The sequence below is a fragment of the Neodiprion lecontei genome, chromosome 5 (assembly GCF_021901455.1).
Source record: "Neodiprion lecontei isolate iyNeoLeco1 chromosome 5, iyNeoLeco1.1, whole genome shotgun sequence".
NCBI lineage: Eukaryota > Metazoa > Arthropoda > Insecta > Hymenoptera > Diprionidae > Neodiprion > Neodiprion lecontei.
Genome location: NC_060264.1, coordinates 9,315,808 through 9,340,304, shown reverse-complemented (window position 1 = coordinate 9,340,304; position 24,497 = coordinate 9,315,808). Strand labels below are relative to the sequence as shown.

At 38.3% G+C, this 24,497-nt stretch overlaps 1 protein-coding gene across 1 annotated transcript in view; it reads right to left on the bottom strand.

Moving 5' to 3' along the window:
- LOC107224087 (dorsal-ventral patterning protein Sog) overlaps positions 1-24,497 on the bottom strand; it is a 67,496-nt gene that overhangs the window by 20,527 nt on the left and 22,472 nt on the right. The window contains exons 2-3 of the mRNA XM_015664008.2: positions 7,487-7,590; positions 934-1,063 (exon numbers count right to left, since the gene is read on the bottom strand). Of these exons, the coding sequence (XP_015519494.1) occupies positions 934-1,063; positions 7,487-7,590 (234 nt within the window). The remainder of the gene's footprint in view (positions 1-933; positions 1,064-7,486; positions 7,591-24,497) is intronic.

The following is a 24,497-nucleotide window of genomic DNA, read 5'->3' as shown; positions in this document are numbered from 1 at the left end:
CTGTGATTATTAAATCAACGTTCCAACTACCATTGCTAATCGGTTTCACTCACGAGTGCCTTTTATTATAATAAATACATGGATAGGAAGCGAAGCGACGGATTTTAAAGGCACCGACTATCCAACAAAAGCATTTCTCGCATTACTAATTCCGTACCGCGTGGCGCGCGATGATGCCAATCCTCTTTTTTTTTTCACTTCCCTCGATTTTTTTCTTACGATACTTATTTTGCCCCAAGAAAATAAATTGCACCAGTTTCATTCGCGCCTCGTTGAGAATTCTTTTCATACATTTAATACCACGTTTGCATACACGTACCTTAAGCTGCCGCGCGGCGCGTATATTCATATAATTACTATTATTGCTACTAGGAGATGAAGCGAAACTGTATAAATTTATACGAAGATAAAATTGTTCCAAGATAATACGCGAATAAAAATTGAAAAAGTATAACTTGCTGAAAAAGAATTTACAAGATTCTCGCCAAAGTTTTCTGTCAAACTTTTTCGTGCTACACATATTCAAAATGTAGATGAAAAGAAATTGAACAACTGTCAAAGGTTGAAGATTGTTATATACAGAATGATTATCTATCCAAATAATGATCCGACGTCTGCTACGGTTCAATGCGCGTGCGCAACAATTCGAGAGCAGTTGTTTGCCAGGGCAACCAACCGTCGTGAACGTAACCTGAAAATTTTTGAGGTTACAACACATTGCGGCGTCCTGTCGTCTGAGTTCATGACTGTTGGTCACCATGACAAACAATTGCTCTCGAATTTTAGCGCATGCGCATCAATCTATAGCATGCAACGGACCATTCTGTCGATAGATATAATCAATCTGTATAATAATCACCTCTGACGCGATTGTTCTATTGGAAATGAAGATGAAAAAAATTAATTAAATATATATTTTTTTTTTAAACTCACTGTAGTCACCGGGGCACGTTTTGCAGCATCGACCCGGTAAAAGAACGGGTTCTTCGCAGGTTGGCTTTGGACATTCGTTCTTGATATTTCTGCACTGAACCCTGGCAACGATGCGACGTTTCTTCTGCACCTGAAACAGAAATACGTAGGTATCCGTAATATATGCATACTTTGGTACGAGGAAGAATTTGCCCACCGCATGAAATATAATACGTGAAAATCACTATGCACCATAGGGTATGGTATACCTATATGTATAAACCCCGATACGCGAATGGTAAAATAAACATCTGCAAAACGCGGTGCAGTCAGACTGCATATAACGCGGCAGCGGGTTGTAAAGTTAGAAAATTTATTCTACTGCGAGAAGACAGGCGATGATCGTTGCTGTTATATAGGTATATGTATGTATACGTGTAGCTGCGGCACAAGGTGAACAAATAAACGAGTGAGAGGGGAAGAAGAAAAAATTTGAAACAAAAAAGCCAAAAAGAAGAAACAGCTAATACAGGCAACACGATGTCGATGTAACACACTCGGCTCGCAACTCTTGACCGTTTACAACCATCGTCAGTTTTACCAAACTACACGCTGCCGGGTTTTACTGAATGCAGTTTGTCTCGGCGAAGTTACGGAGTAATGCAGTTCCGATTCGGAAGTTTGTACCTCGGTACGTATTAAAAATGGATATTAGAATTTGAAAATATCGGACTTTACTATGGAAAATGAATCTAGAACCAGCAACCAAACTGACCGTTTTTCATCAAAGTAAGTAAGGCAGTCAAATAGTTCTGGTGATAAAAATTCTGTCAAACCTCATGAAGAGCTAACACCTACTTTCAAAGAATCTTTATAGGCGCGAAACTTTACTGAATTATCCTATTTATAACAAGTTCAATGCACTTGGCTGCTAACTTTGGCTACTAGCATCAGCTTCTCCTCTGAGTAACGGTAAGAATATCTTCACAAAATTGTGCTAGTAAATTTCATTTCAACGTATAAACATTACCGATAAGGAATCATTCGGACTTTCTGAAATTTATATATCAGTTCATGGATCTTATTAAGGAACTACGATGATGGCTAATGGAATAATGAGCATCGGAGATGAAACGGTCTGTGTGACCGTTGGGCGAAGAAATCTTCATTACGAATGTATGAGAGGGTACGCAGAGGGGCGCAGAATACATGGAGATGTGGTCACGGTTGAGAGATGAAGAAAAGAAGAGGTTGGGGCGTCATTTAATCTGCAGCAGTCAGTCTGGCGCGTCTTGACTCGGGACACAGAGAGAGAGAGAGAGAGAGAGGATGATCGTGAGTCATGACCACGCGAGAGCTGAGGCAGACTATTCTTCTTCTTCTTCTACTTCTTCTTCGTCTTCGACTTCTTCATCTTCTTCATCTTCTTCGTCTTCTTCTTCGTCTTCTTCTTCGTCTTCTTCGTCTTCTTCGTCTTCTTCGTCTTCTTCGTCTTCTTCTTCTTCTTCTTCTTCTTCTTCTTCGTCTTCTTCTTCTTCTTCTTCTTCTTCTTCGTCTTCTTCGTCTTCTTCGTCTTCTTCTTCTTCTTCTTCTTCCACAGGGCCGGCCTATCAATAGCACGTCGTACATGAAGCACGTCCGTCATTCCTTCGCTCACTAAAAATAGAACATCTGCACGATGCCATCCCCACCGTTGCTAATAGCTAGGCTTATAACTGGTACCTACCGTCACAACGACGTGATGTGAGTACCCTCACATTTTATACCCAATACACCTATCGCCTCCTCTGCGTGAAAGCCATCCAGGTGCATTGCTTTAACGTCACTATATCGAGTATTCCCTGCTTCGTTATAGTTATAGTTTTAAGTGAGCCTACAGGGGTTCGCTAAATTTTATGCTCATGACGGGGTGCACTGTTACGCATCCTCGGCGTTATTTACAAAACGAAACTCCGACGCTTCTACCTTACGAAAAAAAAACTTACGGTATGTCGTAATCGAGGACTGTAAAGTGGTCGGACTTACTCTGTGCAAAATTGCAAGCAAAATTGGCGGTAAGAGATCGGTTTCCATTAATATAATATCTAACGAGACGATATTTTTTCTTCATATTGGTTGGACGTAATTGATACTTTGTCGTTAATCGGATACCTAAATCCTTGAGAATCAGTATACGGTAATGATCGATATAAAGAGATCAAGCGAGACTGCAAATGATAAGACAGGCAGAAATCTTTTGCGAGCCTCTGCAACTAGTGTTAAAATAAAAAGAAAAAAATTGTATCAAACAGTACTAAAGGCTGATGTGAATCTCGTGAAACCGTTTGGAATGACTTGAAAAAAGAAAGAACAGTTAAAATCGCGTGTAATCTCGTGAAAGCAGGCATGTATATAAATATGAAATCTCGCTATCTTGAAATACGATGCACGGGATAAGGTTGTCAGTGCGGGTTAACTCTTCACTCTGCGACATTCCCCCAGGCATCGCAGTGATTCGTGACACTTTCATTCAGCTGTGGAATTGAAATATAAACTCTGTCCGTTTTTCACTCTATTACGATTATTCGTCAAGAAAAGTAAATGATAAGAATTTACTCCGAAATTCAACTCAAGGTTGTACGTAATATAAGTCTTCGAACATTCCTGTTATACGCCTTCACCGGTAATAAAAATAATGAGGATAAAAACTTGCGTACAACACATAGGAATAATTAAGGTACGTACACAACGGACGGTGTATTTCTTTCGCTGGCTGTGTTACAGAATCGTTAGCCTGCAGTTAATTCTCGGTGATATAATGTCGCCTTTTCCAACACCTTGTACCGCAGAGACGTTGCTCACCGGTATCCTATATAACCTGTACCTCGCACAGATCTTGTCCTCGTAGCGACGTCTTGGTATACACACGCCGAGGTCAAAGGTTGGCTAGAAGTTCTCCGCATAGTTCCTTGGATTAACCCTATTATAGTCGTATAGCTCTTCGTGGTGCAACGAATGACCAACAACAGCGTACCGCGGAGATACGTAAGTTAGATGCGTTTCGGTTAAGCCTCTCGAGACTTGTGGGTCGCTGGTTAAGGTGAAATGTAAGACCGCTGTGCATTTCTATCTAATAATTTATCGCGGTTGAAAGTATTAAATTGACGACGAACTTTGCTTCGACTACGGTGGTAAGTCGATAAAAATAATAATTTCAACAAACAATTGTGGTAACAAAACTACTCTTCTATAATAAATGCATAGGCTGTCTGCAATGAATTAAAATTATTTAGGATGTGCATTTTTTTACTTCTTCCATGGTTTAAGTTCTGATTACGTATGCAAAAAAGCTGCTGAATATATGCTGTATATTTTGTATCTGTGGTATGGTGAAAAATCGTAATAAAAGTTTGACTGTTCGATGCAAGTGGAAAATCATTGATAATATCTGATAGGAAATTATATTGCTTAAATATTCTGAGAATCGAAATGAGACCGGCTTTAATACCTATGTAAAAGTCAATTGATTGGGACATTTGGAAGATCGGGTAATTTCCACACAACTGAATAGTCGACGGTAATTGAACTGTAACGATGAGTTTGAAAACGTTGCATCTTCGTTCGTGTCACTGGTTTGTTTCCTTGGCTATAAACGATATTGAGTTTGTTACCCGCGCGTAAAAGTTGTCAACTTTAATACCAGTACGCCTGTAATTCGTTGTTTGAAATTCTACCGGACTTTGACGAACTGTTGGCTGCGTTTTCGAAGAAACTCCAGCATTCTGATAATGTATGCGACATCGAGCGCGAGGTAGATTCAAGAAAAAAAAAAAAAAATCGATGAAACCAACCGCAGTAAAGAAGCCAACTTGACCCTGACGAAAGCGATTGCATCAACGTGGGTGGATTCGAGAAATGCTGGAAAACCGACGAATCGTCCCCATCCCCGTAACAGCGGGGGAGTCGAAAGTCGTCGAATGGTCATTAAATTGTAGATTGGTAGGTTAGGTATGCGCGCCGGAGGAGACGCGGCTTTGTGGCGTTGCTGCACTCCGGTATAACCTCGCCATCGGTAACCAAACAAGGTAATGCGGGTCGGGTTGTAGGCGTCGTGGGAATGGAGTGGACACCGGAAGTTGTCCGCGCCGAGAGACGGGTATTCGCTATCAGTCAAGAAGCGACCCGTTTCGCGTAGGCGCCGCCCGAACGTTTCGAGAGCTGCCTGCGGTTCGGAGGAGAGACGCAACGCGAGAAACACGCGAGCATCGGGTTATCGTCGCGCGATATGCGCACGCCGTTCCACGCGCGCTGCGCCGCGTTTCGCCGCGCCGTGCCGCGTTGTGCCGCGACGTGCCGCGCCGCGCCGCGCTGAGCTGGTGTTTGGTCCCGCGGGCTAGACGTTGCGCACCTTGCGTGCGCTGCGTTTGCCCGTCGCACGTTGGTACACGTGTATGCGGGGTGTAGATGGGTCGGATACACGAGGATGTCCGCAGTTGCATACCGTTCAATCCGTTGCATTCGACCCGCGTTGCTCTTCGAGTCTTGGGTCAACGACGACGCCCACGCTAACGTGGGTGGACATCCATCCGCGCGTTTCTTCCACCCACACCGTGTGGTTTAATTGCCCTAGCGCTGGCGCTTCGTATCCTTTTTCTTCTTCTTCCTCTTCTTTTTCCTCCTTTCTATAGTCGATCGTTACGAAATACAGGTATAAGGTAGTTATAATACGAACGGAAACGATCGCGAGAGTGAGTTTTACTCCGACCGTGGAATTACCCTTTCTCCGTGACCTTCTTTCTTTTTAATTCTTTTGGAATTCTACTCCCGGTGATATTTGTTTAAATCACCATTCGTAGGCTCTTGTGTCACGATCATTGGACTGCCAGGAGTAGCGTCCTTGTTTCATCGGAATTCAAGAATATCTACGATTGTTGTTGTTTATTTATTAAATTTCACGGTTACACCCCAAAACTTTTTCCAAGTCAGTTTACTCGGATTAAAACTGAGGAAATTGGCTCTACAGAAAAAACGTCTCATCTGTGATAATTTACAAAGATAATTTGTGTGAAATTTGGTTTTGATAAACTTATTATCACTGTATAAATCGCAAGAGTTGTAAGAAAGATTCATTAATTTTTCAACGGAACTCACGTACTTATCAGAGAGGAGTATGCGGTTCAATTGTTTCCTTGATTTCTTAAGACATCGAGTTATTTCGACGTTTATTCATAATTTTTACACAATCATCGTCAATCGCCAATGCGGATTACTTTTTTGTTCGTGTATTATGTCACCGATTATGTTCGATAGTCTAATAATTTGAGTTATCAATTTAAAAAAACATTTAGCAGTCTGATTAGTGAATTCGTATAATGATTTCTCCATCCCGTAATCAAACGATGCCGGTCCATTGAATGAAAAATTTGGCGTTCTCTGTTCCCACAGCAAAAGTGCATTATTTGAAATAGCTCAAACCGAACATACGCGTTGCCAATACATACGTAATTTTAACGAGACAGGCCGTGATTTATTAATATCAAAATTAGAACGGTATAACAATTTCAGCAGTGAAATCGATACGCATGTACTACATCGAAAGCATTTTTTCTTATTTTTATGTATCAGTCAATTTACCAAGTGCCAAGTAAAAGATCTTCAAGACCCGCGGAGGATTGCAAATATTCTTTGTCCCATAAATTGGGTGAACTTTTTGGCAAGCAGACGGTCGTTTGAATTCGATATTCAATCCTTAAATCAAGAATAAATGTTCGGACGCAATTTAACTTACATGCAGTCACATCTGCAGTGAACTATACACACAGCCAATCTTGAAAATATTTGGCAGAAAAATTCTTCAAACGAATCGTAAACACTTTAACATGCGACACGGATTTTTTTGATTTTTTCTTTTTTTTTTTTTTTTCTTTTGGCAAGTGTGAAACAAAGATCGCTGCGAGGTTGTGTCGAATTTTCAAAACCCATCGTGCAGCAGCAGCGCGGATCTTCTTGTCCGACTTGAAAAGAGAAAAAAAAAAAAATTCTACCGGTGTATACGATAAACTGGAAATGAAAATTGTTCGAAAATTGTTTGAAAGAGAAAAACGGCCGTTGACTCAGACAAGAATTAGACGGCCCGTGCAGTGCCGACAACGAAGCAACGGTTTCGGAAGGTATTTGGTCATTCTAGTCTCGAGCGATGGTTATCAGAGGACGATAACTCGAGACTCGAGTCACGGAGCACGCGGCAATCTTATTTCCCGTTTCATCCCGTTCAGTTTCGTAGTACTTTCCTTTTATATACTCCTCTTGTTGTCTATTTCTAGGAACCAAAACAGAGACGAAACAAAAACGAAGTTTTAGTATTGCGGGCGGAATTTCGTGCTGTGTCCCCTTCACTTTTACTCAACTTGACGTACATTTCGAGATCGAGCCTGTACGGTGTTTAGATCTTTATCTTATTCACGTATCTGCAGTGTATACACTCATAAAATTAAGAAAAAAAAAAAAAAACACATTACATACATATTATGAATATGTTTTTATTTAATTATAGGTAAACGGCAATTTATCGATGATAAATAAAAAAATAACTTACCGGTATGCATTCGCACTTGATGCAGTACATAACGCCGAACGGTGGACCGAGATCTGCGTACCACGTGGATCCCAGCTCGCGAATCTGTTTGCCGAACATACATTCTGAAACAAAGGAAAAGGAGGGATAAATTTTTATTTCAACTTGCTTTCGGTTATATTCTGAAAAAATAAAAATGTGCGGGAAAAATATATCCTCGCTGTTCAAAACATCCGGTGATCTTACACGTTATATATACGTATATATATATACATACATATATATATATATATATATACGACGGGGCAGAAATTAAACGGAGTTGATAAAATTGGCGCGTTATATCGTTGAAGAAATTGTGCAAACGATTTATCTTCCATACACCAACAACGATCGCGAGGGATTATTTTTAATTTCAAGACAAACTTTCATTCCGCGGAATAAAAAGTCTGTCTTTTTGTTTTTAAATTATTTCCGACTACCCGAGTCAAATCTTCCCGTGATACTTGGTCGATAATTTTCTTCACCCAAGAGTAATGTGTCATTTTAATTTTTACCTAGCGAGAATCGATGCCGCGAAATATTCGGTTAAAACAATTCTTGTCGAAACTAACTGTCGCTGAAAGTTTTCGACACTTTAATTTCACAATAATCAAACAATTATAATTCCGTAAAATCCCTCAAACACGTATAATATCAATAGTAAGACTGACGAATCAAACTTTTTTTCACCTTCTTTCTAATCGGAGATTCAAATTCTTTCCGCAGAACGAACCGCAGCCTGTTTCATATATTTTAAACGGATGCCCTCGTTCCAGCATCCAAACTAATACTTTGTCCTTCGTCTAACCCCGTGTGAAAAAAGAAGCTGTCAAGTAAGTTTAAATTTGCTGCGGGTAAAAGAGCCGTAGATCTTGCCAGGATCCATAATTTAATTCAATAAACAGAAGGCATTCCACATCGTTTACTGCACCAGTTGCGTTGCTGAATCGAATTGAGAAATACGCAAATAGGTAGACGATATACGTGTACACACATTGCATCTGCACATGTAAGTCGGGAACCATTATTTTCGTTTTTTTTTTTTTTAGTTTTCTGCGTTTCGAGGAAAATAATTCATCGCACTAGGTTACATTATATACACACACACACACACACACACACATATATATATGCAACGTGAAACGTGCGTCGCATGCAGATTAAAACTTTTTAACACCGAGCGTAAAAATAATCCAAAATAACCATCGCGAAGGAAATAATAATAAAACTAAATGAAAAATAAAAGTATTGTATACATATACGTATAATATGCATTTCTGTGTTTTGTTTTTTTTTTCCACGCTTTCAGTCGTCACGGAATATTCGGTGTCTCGACAAAAAAATTTCCATACCCCAGCGTTATCACTGCTTATTTACAACTTCAAATGATCTTTCTTACTTCGTATAACCCCGAAAACCCCCGAGTAACAAGTTTCGGTTAGAATCATCGAGTTTTTATAGTTTTTTCGAATTCTGCATCCGCCATATTGGATTTATATCAGCGACCTCAAAAACGTTCGAGTATCAAAATTCAGGTGAAATTATTGAGTTGAAAAAACGTGCGACTGAAGGGGTTAAAAAGGAGGGGAGTAAAGTTCGAGGAGAAAAAAAAAGAAAAAAAAAAGAAACTTCCGATACTAAACTTTTTGCACCGCGCAGTGCATGCAACCTAGGAATAAAATACGACTTTTCCACGTCTATATACATGATTATACAACAGGGGAGGTATACTTCGCGTACGATTCGCGCATCATGCAACCGCTATTCGCAGCTAGTATTTTTCCATCTTTTCACGCACAGATTAACTCCTCGCTATCAAATTTCATTCGATACATGTATATAGCAAATCGGACGTGTTTTACGAGCAAATCTGTACAACCGCACCGCCCACTGCATTGCTGGCGAAAACTTTATACGAATTAATACAAAGCTCTCCTATCTTCTGCACGTATTGAGGCTGCAATGAGTTGACTGTAAATTTATCCGCATACAATTGAAAATAATTTAATGATGTTGGTACCGTGTATTGATCTTACGAGATCGTTTTACATGAAATGTTTATTAAATTATTGTATTTTCGAAATACCAGAGTGGGAAATAATGCAATTATAAACGAAAGCTTGCAATTAGATATCGATTCTTTGTTTCGCATCGCTGGAAAATTGTTAATAGTTATTCTGATAGATTCGTTTTATTTCACTCCACGATGACTGATTTGGTTGAAGAGATTGTATTTTGTGGAAATTCGCTGAAATAGACTTTCTCTTTTCCAGTACGAGTCGATCGAATAATGCATACCAATCGTCGATGAAAATCATTATCGGCGCAATGTTGTAAAATTAAATACACAACGATGCCAACATGATAGAAAAAGTTTACCGGCTGTGAATGCGTGGAAAATAATCTTCCGGTTATAATATAACAGCCAGCCTGGAATGAAATCGAACAAATCAGCTAGATTTTTATATAATTTTGAATGAAAAATAGAAATAGAAATGAAGCATCGATATCCGAGCATTCCTTTATAATTCCAGTATTTTCGATATTCGTTAGCTTACAAGAATAATAATTTCACGCGTGATAAATGTACAAATATCTCGTAATAGAATTGACGTAAAGTATCGATTTTTAGCCAACCAACTTGGAGAAAAATAAACCCAGAGTGCTCATCGTCTCAATTTATCTTTGACCGAATTTCCTGTCGAAGAATGGAAAAAATTATGACATCCTAAGCACTAAATAAGAAGCAAAAATCGAACACCTACAAAAAAAAATTGATAATCATCAATGCGTCAAAAATATTTTTAAAAAAGCATTTCACAAAAATAAATTCAAACAAATCTGTAGCACACCGTTACGTTTTCCATATATTCGTTGAAGTAACAAGTTCGAGTATACAGCCTTGCATGGCGGTTAAATGGTGTCGCAAAGTCGGGTTTATAGGTGTGTAGATCACGGCCTGCGGTCAATATTTGCACGTCGTCTGTACGAGATACATATTTATACGATACGCGTTATACAAGCTAGACAGCGAAGCTTAACGCGGTTCTGCCGCAATAATTAAACGCGCGAATTACGGGGTCAAGTTGCCAAGCGCGTGGAAGAGTGTGCGGAAAAAAGTGAAAGCGAAAGAAAAGGTAAATTAAAAATTGAAGAAATCCGTGCAAAATTAGTGAATTGAAAAAATAAAGGAGTGAGGAACAAAAATAAACGAACCAACGAACGAATGAATGAATGAATGTAATAAGAGGAATAAAAAAATTGCGAAACGGTAAGGTTGCATCGGCGTTCTACCCGCTCCGCGGTAACGCATCTCTATAAACCGCGAGAGCAGCGGAGGAAGAGAAGGTCGTTGCACTGATGTTGTGTGACTAGAACGTCGTGCAATGCAAATACTCGAGGGACTACACGCCGCTATAGTCCGTGCCACCCCTTTAAAACGCGTCTCGTTATTTTTCTTCCTTTTTACACCTTCTCTCTCTCTCTCTCTCTCTCTCTCTTTCTCTCTTTCGCATCTGCGTTTGTAGTGTACGTTGGCGAACGACGGCGTCGTCGGCTACTAGAGCACCGCATACCTGTAACGTTATACAAGAGAAACGGAAAATGCTGTATGGTCGCACCGCTGCACAAATGCACAATCTTTTTTTTTTTTTAATAAAATTTTAAACTTAATCAAGGAATCATTGAACCATCTCATTCGATCCATCGGGCAGGGAATCGCTAGAAGTCGCTAAAAGTCGCTCGAATCGCATGATTCCTGATTTTACTCGCGATTTCTCAAAATGTATGGGAAATCATGGGAAATCACTGGGAATTGCTCGTCCACTTTCCAACTAAGCTGCAAGCATTTGTCTCCTGTTGTAAGGTAAAAAAAAGTTTAAGTATTCGTGAAAATGTTTTACAAGAGAATAAAAAAATTATTCTAATTTCTTTAATAAACTATGTTGTTTATCGATTACACACGTATCCCTAATCGTAATTTAATTATTGTTAATCTATGATGATTGATCAATGTTCATTTCTTGACAATCTAGATATTAATGATTTCCGAGAAATCACACGAAATCGCAGTTAATCTCATCGAAGAATCACGAGAAATCGATTCCTTTTGGAAATCGTTAAGTCGCCGAATTTACGAGTGATCAGCTCCTCGGTGATTTCATAATAAATTAAAGTCTTTTATGTAATTTAATCGAATAGGAGAAACATTAGATTTCGGGGTGTAATTAAAATTTAATTAAGTTTTAACTTGACTGTATAAGTTTCGGTTACAATTTCGGGTGAAAATAGTGTTTCGGTCGGACACTATTTGTTATACTTATTAAAGTCTCTGCATTCAATGCGACTGAATGATGAATAATTGGCGTTTGACGTATTGAATAATCATTTGACTCGAACAATCAGCATCGATTAGCATTATTAAGTATCGAATGTAATCAGACTTATTATTTACGTAGCTTGTGTATCAAGTTACATCGGTCGATCGATATTTACTTGAAAACTTTCAGCCTCATTCTACAAGCGACGATAAAACTTGCGTCAAATGCATGAAACTACTCATTTTTCCAGATGCATATTTATACAGTTGAAGCGTAGTTTTTCCTGCGAATCAACGGTTTGAAATTACGCACATTTTTTGAATTTTTCACTTTCGTCATTTTTTCAGACTTCGCATATTCACACCCCAATATCCGAAAGTAAATAATCGATATCCCTCGAATGACCGTATAATTAGTGAGAACAAACATTTTCTGCGTAAACAATGCGCTACTCGATCAGGCAATTCGTTGACGAAGAATAATTACGACGAGTGTTTTCTCTTCAAAGATCTCACGCGATAAGGGATACAACTGCATTTACACACGTAGATTATAACACGGATTCTCGCGACTTCTGAGGAAGCTGCTGTTGATGCTTCGTGGGTCTCGCGTCGTTTCGTTTATTCCTTGTTTGTGTACGTTGACTGACTGTGCACACAAATTTTAGTTACAACCATCCTTTTGCAAATGTCATTACAAAAACACACATTATATACGTTGAGGATAAATAACCGGTTGTCACGTTTTCCTACATTTATATAAAGAACAGTCTTCCGGCAGGAATATAATATTATACAATCATATGTATTAATTATACAGGGATGACCGATTAATTTATCGATTGTGCAATTTTCAACGATTTTACGTAAGTTTTGAGAAAATATTAGTTTCTCATAATTTATTTATGCGAAAATTTTCCATTTTCTTCAATATTACTAGATGTTGGAATTAAATCGTGACGGGTTTTTTTTTTTTTTTATTTTGTTTTATTTTGTTTTTTCATAAAAAAAGATGTGTAAAAACGATACGAATTAATTCAAACACCTGATATATTTATTTCTATAAATCTATCGTTTCCGACTCCCTATAAAAATTATAATAATATGTCGATGTTCTTCCTTAAAGATTTACAGTCGAAATATTTTTAAGATTAATTCTTCAAATGAATACAGACTTTGCACAATATGATTTAAGATTTGAAGAAAAAGAAAAACATATGTACGATAAATATAATCGTAAATTTCAATTCTTCAACGACTGCATACAAGAATACCGTATTTTTCAATTCATCAACCTGTTCCGTTTTGGTTTTAATCTAGATGCCTGCATTTATTTTCAGTTGTGAATAAAATGACTGATGAAAATTCATTAAAATTTATCGCGAGTGATTTCAATTGATTTCCAATAATTTCCGAACGTTCCAGACGGTTTTCAATGATTTCCGAATTGGACAGAATCACAGAAATTCGCAACATACAACTGAAAATCGATGACAATCGCAATCTCGCCTCACTCACATCATCCATAAGACACAATCTATACCGAAGCTCGAATTAAAGATCGTTGAATAATCGAGCGTAAGAGTTCGATATTGCCAAGCAACATGTTACACCAACAGCCGCCTGTGTATGTAGTGAAAATAATATAAAAATAATAGTAAAAATTGGCATGGCAGTGAGCGGGGAAGGGAGGTCGAGAGGGGGGAGTCGCATTGGGTTCCGTCCTCGAGATCGAGGCGCGCGCGTACCAAAAATAAAATCTATGGTATAAGAATAAGAGAGAGAGAGAGAGAGAGAGAGAGAGAGAGAGCAGCGCCGCGGCGTCTATCACGAAGCGTCGCGACGACGACTACCAGGTGTGCACACGCGGTTTAAGACAGGCGACACTTACGCAATTCTTTTCGGTCGGGACAGACGGCCAGGGAGTCGCGACGCTGCCGTCATCTTCGAGAGAAGAAGACGGGCGAATAGACGAAGACGAAGTGGAAATCGTTACGTATCTACAACGTTGTTGTACGTACCTACACTGAGGGAAATTTTTATTTCCGGTTACCGCTCAGTCCTTGATTATTTTCATTTTTTACCACAATCGAAAAAATATAGTTCTAGGTATAAAATGAAAATTAAAAGTTTTTTTTAACGATACCTGTTTTACAGAATTTTTCTAATCACTGTAACAAATGAAATTTTTCTCGGTGTACACCTACGTATAATACATTAATTTATAGAAATTATACCTGTATGAAAAATTGACAATAATTCTGTGCTCTTGCGTAATAAGATTCAGAATTGAGAGCACAGAATTTTTCGTAATTTTTCGACAATTTTCGGAACGTCGAAACATGGTGCTTTGTTTGTTCAAAACGTTTCAAGTTCTAAGAAACACGGAAAACAAATCGTTGGAATGAGAAAAGAAACGCGCGATTTTGAGGTGGGGTCTGAATAGAAAATTAAAGATTGGAGGGAAAAATTTCAAAAAATTCAGGAGTGCTTGTTTGAGATCAGAGAATCGGATGAAAAAACTTGGAGCGAATAAAACAAAATGACATGGAAAGCCCCGTATATTTTTTGTCGCCTGTCGACAGATTTTGCTGTTATCCTCAAATCTTATTCTATTGAACCTTAAACTCAAATGATCACGGGGAAAAAATTATTCTTCATATCTATGCGCACGTATATCATATGAACAACAGATTTAAATTTTTTCAATGATTTGTCAAATCTGCAGGATATTCTAAAAATTAGAGAAATCGTTTTCGAGGTAAGAAGTTTCAAAATTATTTCGAGAAAAAGTTTCGGTTTTTCTCCGTTGAGGTAATTTCATTTTTATTGTTTTCCTTTCAAGTTCGTGTCTTTCTTGAATAAATTTTGACGGATAGTTTTTTTTTTTTCTTGTTTATTTTTCTGCAATACAGTTTTTTTCGAAACCACATCTAATTCAACGTGCAAAAGAAGTCCCATTGGTGATATCTACAACGGTAAATATCCGATAAATGTATTTTATAAGTCCACGAATCGGGTTGAAAGCGAATACAGTGAAATTCATATCCCAGGAACTGTCAAAAGTAGCTTTATTACTATGAGATCAATTCTGTACTTTGACTTGAATGATAAAAAGAAATTCGAAAAGAAAATATGTCAAATTTATTTGATCACCCTTCCGAATCTTACCCCACGTAATTCTGTTTTACTGAAGAAAAAAAAAAAAAAAAACACGAAGGGAAAAAGTATAAATGAAATTTCGTAGTTTTTTACCGTCAATAAATGTAATTTTTCCAAGATGAAGAAACTGACATTTAATTTCTGAAAACTTACGATCTTTCACATTAATATTTGCATTATTTTTTTTATTCTACTCGAATCATCGGTAGTTCCAAAAATAATGTAAAGAAGATAATTTTGTAGCTTACCGATCGTGAAAATATGAAATATTTATTTCTAAAAACAACTTTCAGTTGTTACACGAAGCTGAAACTTTTTACGTCATTACATGTATCTCAACACATCTCACATGTTCAATGAAATATGATAAAACCAGACAAATTAAAAATGATTGTTCCCAGTTTCCTGGATAAAGAGTGATGGATAAAGCGATACGTTCCCATACACGTACGTGCAACGACGTACCAAAGTCAAAAAGGGAAACGAGATGAATCTACGCGAATCAGCGTTCCGCGTTATATCTTTAGAAATACGCAAGTTTAGTAGCCAAGTGAAACCTCTGCATCATCGACGCGACGGTAGAACTGCTCTTCTTCTTCCTCTTCTTCTTCTTCTTCTTCTTCTTCTTCTTCTTCTTCTTCTTCTTCTTCTTCTTCTTCTTCTTCTTCTTCTTCTTCTTCTTCTCCCTCCTCCTCCTCTTCGTCTTCTTATCGGCTCGTTCTCGCATGCTGCAACATTGACGTAACCGTGGTTTAACCTTCGGCGACGCCTCTTCGTCTTCTTCCTTTTTTCACTCTCTTATTTTTCCATTTCTTTTTTACAACCCCCTTTTTTTTTTTTTTATTGTTGTCTCCTTTTTACTCCGCGCGCCGGTTTGTCTTCGTACCCGCGCGCGTTTCATTCTGGTCTTTTCTTCTTCTTATTTTTTGTTTTTTTCATTTTGTTTTTTTCATTTTTTAGTGTATTTTTCTTTTTTGATTCCCGTTGTTGTTGTCGTCGACGTCTCGTTCTTTGATTTGTTTTTATATTTCTCGCTTTTCCTTACTCCGCACCTCCGCCCCTTCCTCGAATATATAAATACTACGCGACGCCTAAGCTCTGTGGGTATTTTCGAAGAAACTAGATTACGGTGTCTGTAAACCTTACTATGAGACGTCTGGCGTCGGTCTACGTGACGCCCTCGTATAACATCTCGACGTTAGCTCTGTTACCTATGTATATGGGAACGGACAATAAATACCACGTGCTGTGGGTATATAAACAACGAAAACAATTAAACAAATTTAAAACAAGAGAAGAAAAAAAAACGTGTAAAAAAAGCAAAAGGAAATTATTAACTTCGTGTACCTAAATGCGGGCCAATAAAATTACAAAAGCATTCTCAATCTTGCGAGCAGAATAACAAAGGTTGTGTACCAAATACTGGATGTTATTCAATCTGCTGGATTTTAACCATTTCATTGATTTTTTTTTTTTTTGACAAATAATCTATTGCGAATATGCAAAGATCGTAAAATGAAGAGATAAAAGAAAAGTGTTTAGGCAAATTGCTGTAACATTCGCGTTTTAGTTTTGATTATTATACATATATATATATATATATAGTTTTGATATATCACTCTATCTAATAATATTGAAAAAAAAAATGAGTGATTAACTATATTCATCATTTAATATAACCGAAAAATATGGTTCTGGGTAGAAAATAAAAATGAGTTTTGTAGCCATAACCAGAAAATGTATTATGTTTTACTATTCTTCTTGATTAAAATATCTTGCGACATATTACAATAAAAATTGCGATAGTTTAAACTGATATATACCAAGATTTTATTTAACTTAAAAAAACAAAAATTCAGTCAACCAAACAGATTTAATGTTGCATTAACGAGAAAACGTTTAGCATCGACAATTAAAATTGCATCAAATAGTTACACTAGTACGAAATTTTCTTGTAATTCAAAAAACATCCAAACCGTTATCGTAATCATACTTATTTTACCAAGAATTATTCAGTGTGATAACCAGAACGAATGTAAATTTTTGCGTCGCTGTAGAAAGGCACGCGGAAGTCAAGGATCGAGCGAGTCGAGGTTCGCTGGATAAAGCCGCGACATTATGCCCTGTACCTAAAGTTACGTGTTGTATTTACCACCTTGTACATGTATGTACATAAGAGGTGAATGATAAGACGTGCATATCTGGGTTTGTAAAAAATATTTGCGGCTACGTCGTGACGCTCGAGTTGCGCCTTTGCTTGCACATACATACATATATCTATGCATCTGCGTATAAGTATACACTGTACACACACACACACATATTTATCCGTGTAGGTATGTTGTACGGTTGTAGAGCATAGGTTATACGCCTTATACCTTCTCTCCCTACGTGCTGCAGGTTTTCGTTCAACCCCGAGTAACGCCGTCTTTTACTACGTATGGTACACTTGGCAGCAGCGATTCTCAGAGGATTAACTTTTCCGACGGATCGGTTACGTTGGCAACGCCGAATCGGATCGCAGCGCCACCGGCGGCTGGCCGCGAAACAGGCTCAATCTTTGACTATAATAATAATAACCCTGGACCGCTGATGCCTCGTATTGAGATCCAGCGCTACGGGCGGTAAACGGCCAAAGCGGGAACTAACTCTAGACCGATAGTGAGACTTGTGAGCATGTATTTTCAATCCGTTTGTTTTCGATGATAATATATTGTCGTATTGCATAGTGCAAGGATGCGATAGTAAAACGTACAAGTTTACGAAGAACGTGTTTTTGAGTCAATTAAAGACTAAACATGTTTCAAATTGATTAATGATTGTGAACATGTCGAATCAAGTTTGATCCAACCTAAAAGTTTTGGTGCGTTACGATTTCTACGAAAAGACACGTACACCATTGTATGTAGATCTGAAAAAAATTATCATTACGTATAAACTGGAACGTAATTTAAAATGATGTTGAATACATTCGGAAATCTGAACAGCTATACTAAGTTAGAAAATTTTGACAACGATGTTTCAGATGCACATATATCAGAAAACCGCAATTATTTTGTAATACGTCTAGTTATAGGCATATTCATAAAAACTAAACTGTCACATGTTTGTAAATTCCGGACGATACAAAGGTATAAAACTTTCGTCGGAAGCAATCTAACGAAAACAATTACTTTTGCAGGTCAGAAAATTCAATAAACCTTTGGATAAAAATAATTTCGCTAATTTTGTTTTCATATCCTAACCCCTGTATCATATTACCCAAAATTTATAGATAAATATATTATGTAGTGAAGTGTTCAAAGTTTCGTCATTTGTCTTAATTAAAAACCCGTTTTCACCCACGTTTCACTTTTAATCATTTAAATTACCCGCGAAATTCACTATCGAGAAACCCGAAGAGTAGGGTAGACGTTTGAAACATTTATTGTACACTTGGTTATGTTTTGTTTGCAAAGATTGAGTTAGCTTCACGGTCGTCCGGCGGTGGCGCTGCGGGCTGATTCAGGATTGCCAACGTGAGTGACTGGTCGGAAAAAATTAACCGTCTCAGAATCACTGTGGCTAAGTGCACGTAAAACGATTTCTTTACACAGGTATATACCTACAAGTGTTGCGATGTAAGTAGGTACGTGCGCCAATTAATTTTACATGCCTCTTGGAGTAACGGATGGTATCCGGTGTTCGTTGGTGGTCGTTTCTACCCCTCTCTTACGGAAATACGGCTGACGTTGCATGGCTGCTTTGCAAGATCTACGCGATGCCGAAAAAATAAAATAATTTACACTGCAAGCTTTTGACGAAAATTAGGCGAAAGTAATCATTTGTAAGTCATTTGATTAAAAATATCTAAACTGAACTCGGGTAGACTGATTTTTGTTTTTCATCAAAAATAAGTAAACATCGTCTAAGGATTGTTCAAATGAATCGGCTCTTTGAAACGATGAAAATATTTACTTTGTTCGAGTGATATTTTACCAAAACGATTTGAAATTAACGCAAATTAGAAAAATTATCTCATTTGAATCAAGAGGATAGTCCTACGATGTTTACTTGTTGAATAGAAAGAGAAAAAAAAAAAAACAAAAAAATGAACAAAGAAACGAACATTCCATTGATCTTGATAATTAAATCACGACAAACAGTCTTACATTTGAACGAAACAAATGATTGAAATCGAATGCAAAATAAAAAAAAACAAAAAATTCCCGTGAAAGAACAAATATTTTCCTCTCTAATTCTGCGAGCAGAGTGTTCTCGAAATTTCCATTTTTATCCCATAAACTGGAACGCTGCGAACGAGAGGAGGAGGAGGAGGGGGGGGGGGGGATTTTTTTATGGTTTTATAAATTTTGCTCGCACCTTTCCGCAACTCTGAACGCCTTCGCAAAAATAATCTCAAGTTATAGGTATGTAGTATATAATATATACATATATATACGGCATAATCTCCGAAGCGTCGTCGTCGTCGGAAGAAATGAAAATAGCAAGAAGATGAACTCTTTTGCGTGGGTATTGACGGGGCCGCGGCACACATCTCGAAGGAATCATCATCCTCCTCCTCCTCCTCCTCCTCCTCCTCCTCCTCCTCCTCCTCCTCCTCCTCCTCCTCCTCCTCCTCCTCCTTCTTCTTCAATTCCTGGACCACGCGAGATCCGCGGCGGTGAAAAGCAGAAGAGAGAAACCGAACAGCGACCTGACGAAGGAGTCGGTGAGGTGAGGGGGGGGGGGTTTGTTCCGAGGTGCAGTGGCCCGTGCCGCTAGAAATAAGCGACGCATCTTCGTGCATCTCGTGTGATGCACCGGAGATGTTTCTGTGCTCGTATGTCGGCATCGCATCGCCCTGCTGCAACTCGCGGGGAATCGAATCCCGTTCGTTTGACGGAGATCTCGTTACCGTTGCACCCGAAATCTAGTAATGCCTTTGAATTTGTAGGTACGTGTTTGGAAAAAGAAATTAAAAAATAGAAATAAAGAACAAAAAAAAAAAAAAAAATACCCAGAGAAATTGCAACGTCATAGGTTTTTCAATTTCGTCGATGAAACCTTAAATTGTGATACCGTTGCGGGAAATTTTGTACATTTTTATACGACTTCAGGTTAGCTTAGACGAGAGAGCTTTTAAAAAGTAGGTGTATGATTGATTATACGAACGTCCGAGGGCGAAAATTGTGCGATACTTTAGTCGAGAAAACCGTAGTAAGAAACAGCTTTCATAAAGACTTGTTAGACGTTGTAGAGTGGAGTGGTCCTCATTTAGAATGTTGACGAATTTATTCCGGATCACCCCACCAAATCAACTGTAAATAATTGAAAAACAATTCACAATTTTTTTCAGATTCTTATATCAACTGTAACCCGTGCCTGTAAGAGGAAGGATTTCCCAATTTAAAATACACGTGTTTCGGACACGTTCTTGGTATATATTTTACTGTAAGAGTAATAATGTTCGAAAAAATCCATGAATGTGAGGTTCTAGTGGGCATTAGTGCTACTATCTGAGAAAAAATTCACATCATCATACCAGGTAATATAGACAATTGCATTTCTTATAAATAAAAAGAAAAAGTCAATTTTCTAGGGGTGTGCAATTCGTCGAGATTGGTTGGTATGATGATGTGAATTTTTTTTCAGATATTAGCACTAATACTCACTAAATCTTCGCAATTACAGATTGATTCGAACATCGTCACTCTTACAATAAAATATATGCTGAGAATGTATCTGAAACAAGTGTATTTTAAATGGTGATATCACAGTACACAAGTCAAAAGTACTTTTGGATATATTTGTTGTTTTGGAATGTTTTGGAATATTTTGGAAACTCATATATAGAGTTTGTTCAAAAGTGTTTCAATTTAACCGCAGAAATTGTTGCAAGAAAATTTACAATACAGTTTTTGTACGATAACCTTTGAATATTCGTTTAAAATTGAAGAGGTATACGTAACACGAAAATTCCCCTTAAAATATAATAATCATAATTTGAAGGACTTTTTGAAACAGAAATATGCAAAATGCTACTTTCATTTCAAACATGTACACAAACAGTCACCTGGTTGTTTAAAACGAAATCGTGCATCGCAACCTCTCTTTGTGTCTGTACGAGTAGCGCGTTTGAATAAAGAAGAACAATTACAATAAATAAGAAATCGGAGACAATAAAGAGCGGAGACAAATTGAGGTATAAAATGTTGGAAATAACATCTCGACTCTGGCACGGCAACTCTTCTCGAAACGCGTTCAAGACATAACGTATCATCCGTGTAGTATAATCGAGGCTAATTTTCAACTAAGTTACAGATTTTCATCTTTCCAAATCCGGATTCGCGACATACATTCTTTGCCGAATGGGCCACGCGCATACGTTTGTAACATTTACACATATATATACTTAAATATACCTTTCGTCGACGAAGTAACTCTCATAATTTGCCACTTTTTATAGTGTAACCACCACGCCCATACGGCATACTTCAAAGAAAAGAAAAACATATTTCGCGCGCGATTCCTTTTCGCTAATTTTATTTATGTCCGTATATTATTTTATTTTCTTTTTTTCTTCTTTCGTCTCCTCACGCTTCTGATGTAGGTATATCCTTTGACGGTACCGAAATTATGCGAATTTCTCAGATCCCCTCCAACCCCTTGAATACTTATATACATAAAATGTATTTCTCATAAGTTGCGCAGAAAGTAAAGAAAATGAGCAATTTTTTTGAAAAAATCTTTGGAATGTCAAGATTATGATAAAGTTCCGATGCGGACGATGGAGAAAAAAAAGTGAAGCAATGATTTTGATTCGGTAACTTTGGCCATTGCACAAAACCATTATCCATTATAGAATCGTTGGTAAAATTAACAGATAATTATAAAATTAATAGCCTTACCGATTCGTCGATCGAAGGATGTAAAAAAGATGACACGATTACGAGCCGGGGTTACCGCAGGAAATAATAAAGACGAAGCCAGCTAGCCGAATGGTTTTTGAACAGGGAACGAACGACTCATCCGCCACCCTGTGCTATAAATAAAGGCGTTTCCAGAAGGTGGCGGAGGATACCTCATATTACACATACATATGTGTATGTATACAACGATACATGCAAAAGCTGCAGATCCGCGGGTGTGCAGTAATAGGTGCATGCGGATGAACGAACGAACGAACGAACGAATGAATAAATAAATAAATAAATAAACGTAATAAGGTCGAGAATTTATATATCGTTGTTGAATCTCGGTCGTGTTCTTTCGGGGCCGTTTACAGGTACGTGCGTGTGTGTGTGTTGCGTGTCAGTGTGTATACACATATATTTATATACTATAAATATGCATAAGCGTCGAGTCAACGCGCGGTCAATAAAACATACGGGAAAAATTCATGCCTATTGGCGAATGATCGGGCGTTTGGCGTTTGTCGGTCCGAGAGCGGACCGGGAATAAGGAAAAAAAATTTTATACGAATAAAAAAAGAAAAAAAATAATCAAAACCCGAAGGACCCACCCGAGTCCTAATAGATACCCTAATCGGAGCCAAATCAGCGAGCACTGTGCGGTTGTAAAGGCGAGAGAGTTGGCGCCGCAACTCGATATGTTCGCTGCCGTTACAGATCCAGACGAAGATAGGAGAAAGAAGAAGACCAAGAAGAAGAAGAAGAAGAAGAAGAAGAAGGAGAAGAGGAGCGACGCGTCGTCGTTCCCGGTTAGCGTAGGCGCCTCAGGTATGTCTTATATTATGCATCGCGACTGCAACGCGGCGGATCCGCTTCCACCAGGTTGACAGAAATCCGGGACCGAGACTCCAGTCGCAAAACAATGTTCGCCTCCTCTCCGATGTCACACGATCCGCATGGCGCTTAGATAGTTTCGCAGCCCTCGTCCCCTCTTTCCTTCCGCTCGTCGTTAGCTGCAGACGACAAGGAGTTTGAGATAGGAAAGGTTTTGTTTCGGCAAGGAGAGTAGACTGTGAAACACTTATTGACCGACTGCGCATGCGCGAAACAATTGAACGCTACTGGTGGGCGAGACCGTACCGCGGAAATGATTTCGTCTGCAAAGAGACAGGGGAGCCAACTTGAGATGTAAAACTCTACCGCATCAACCGAGTAATTGACATTATCCGATTGTTGTGATTACTCGTGGTAGTCGTAGGTCGTCAGTCAAAGTTAGCGATAAAAGTTTCCCACGAATTTTCGAATCACCTTGCAAACTTTTAGAAATCTGCTCAAGATGAATAAGTTCGCATCGCTTACATAACCTCCGCAAGTCGCGTTCAACGGTTAAAACTTGATTTGGCCAACCTGCGTGAAAATACGACTAAGCTCGCGCATGCGTAGTAGTCGTAACGTTGGCGCGACGATTTTCGTAACGAAGAAAGGTTTTCTCGCAATTTTATAACATCGTCTGAAACTCGGTAAGCTTTGTAACAAAGCTATGCAAACACACTCATCGTTTTTGCAAACTCATCTTTTTCAAAGTGATTGCAAAGTTGAGATAAGTAGGTACATGTAATTGTACACCTAATAATGTTTCTCCGATGTTTCGTCGCGTTAACGTCATCAACTTTGACCTTGTACTTTTGTGAGTGAAATTTGATGCAACTTTTTTTTGCAGGCTTTTTTGATGTACAGAGATCTTCGATCTTCCGTACAGGAAGAGTATTTACCTGAAGACTGTAACGAAGCACCGTTACGATACATTTATTGATTCGACGATTTATCGAGAGTTCACGTCACTCGTGAGATGTACAATATATATCAACACATAACACAGCGGTATCAATAATTCAAGTTCCGGCGCATAGTTCCATGAAATACGCGAAGGCTTACTCTTAGCAAGTATTTTCAATTCGATGAAATCTAATGATGAAATCCTGCAGGTATATAGTTACGAATTCCGATCCAACTCTCACGATGTGTACCCCGCAAGAAGACCTTGCGAAAGGTCTTCAGGAATCCCATGAAATCACAGAGTATTATTTTTTTTGAAAACTTTATCCTACGATTACAACCACGTCTTCAGTTTCCATCGCGTTTGACTCATCTCTTCACACGCTCTCGAAAACCTCGGTGAATACAATAAAAATCGGCTAAATATAAACCGACAAGTCAAGAGTGCGGTTAGGTTTCAATTGGTTCATTCTTTATTCACGTGACATCATTTACCGCAGCACATATTTTCGATATATCTTATCATAATTGTATTATTGAGGTTGATCAACCCGAGACGGAGAGAGGAAACGATGGAAACGAAAAAAGTACGAAAAGTAAAAAAGGAAATGGATTTAAAATTATAGCAGACCGACGAAGGATGAATTCACCTTTAATGATTCATGTTTCCGGTACAATAATTACAGGCAGAGGTAAACGAATAATTGGCCAACAAGTATCGAACGTAAATAACACGTCTCCGAAGCGATATTAATCTAGATCTTAATCTTGATCTTTGTCTCAGCAGCAGCAGCAGCAGCAGCAGGGAGGTCGACACCTAGGCGAGGTGTACCTACTGTCA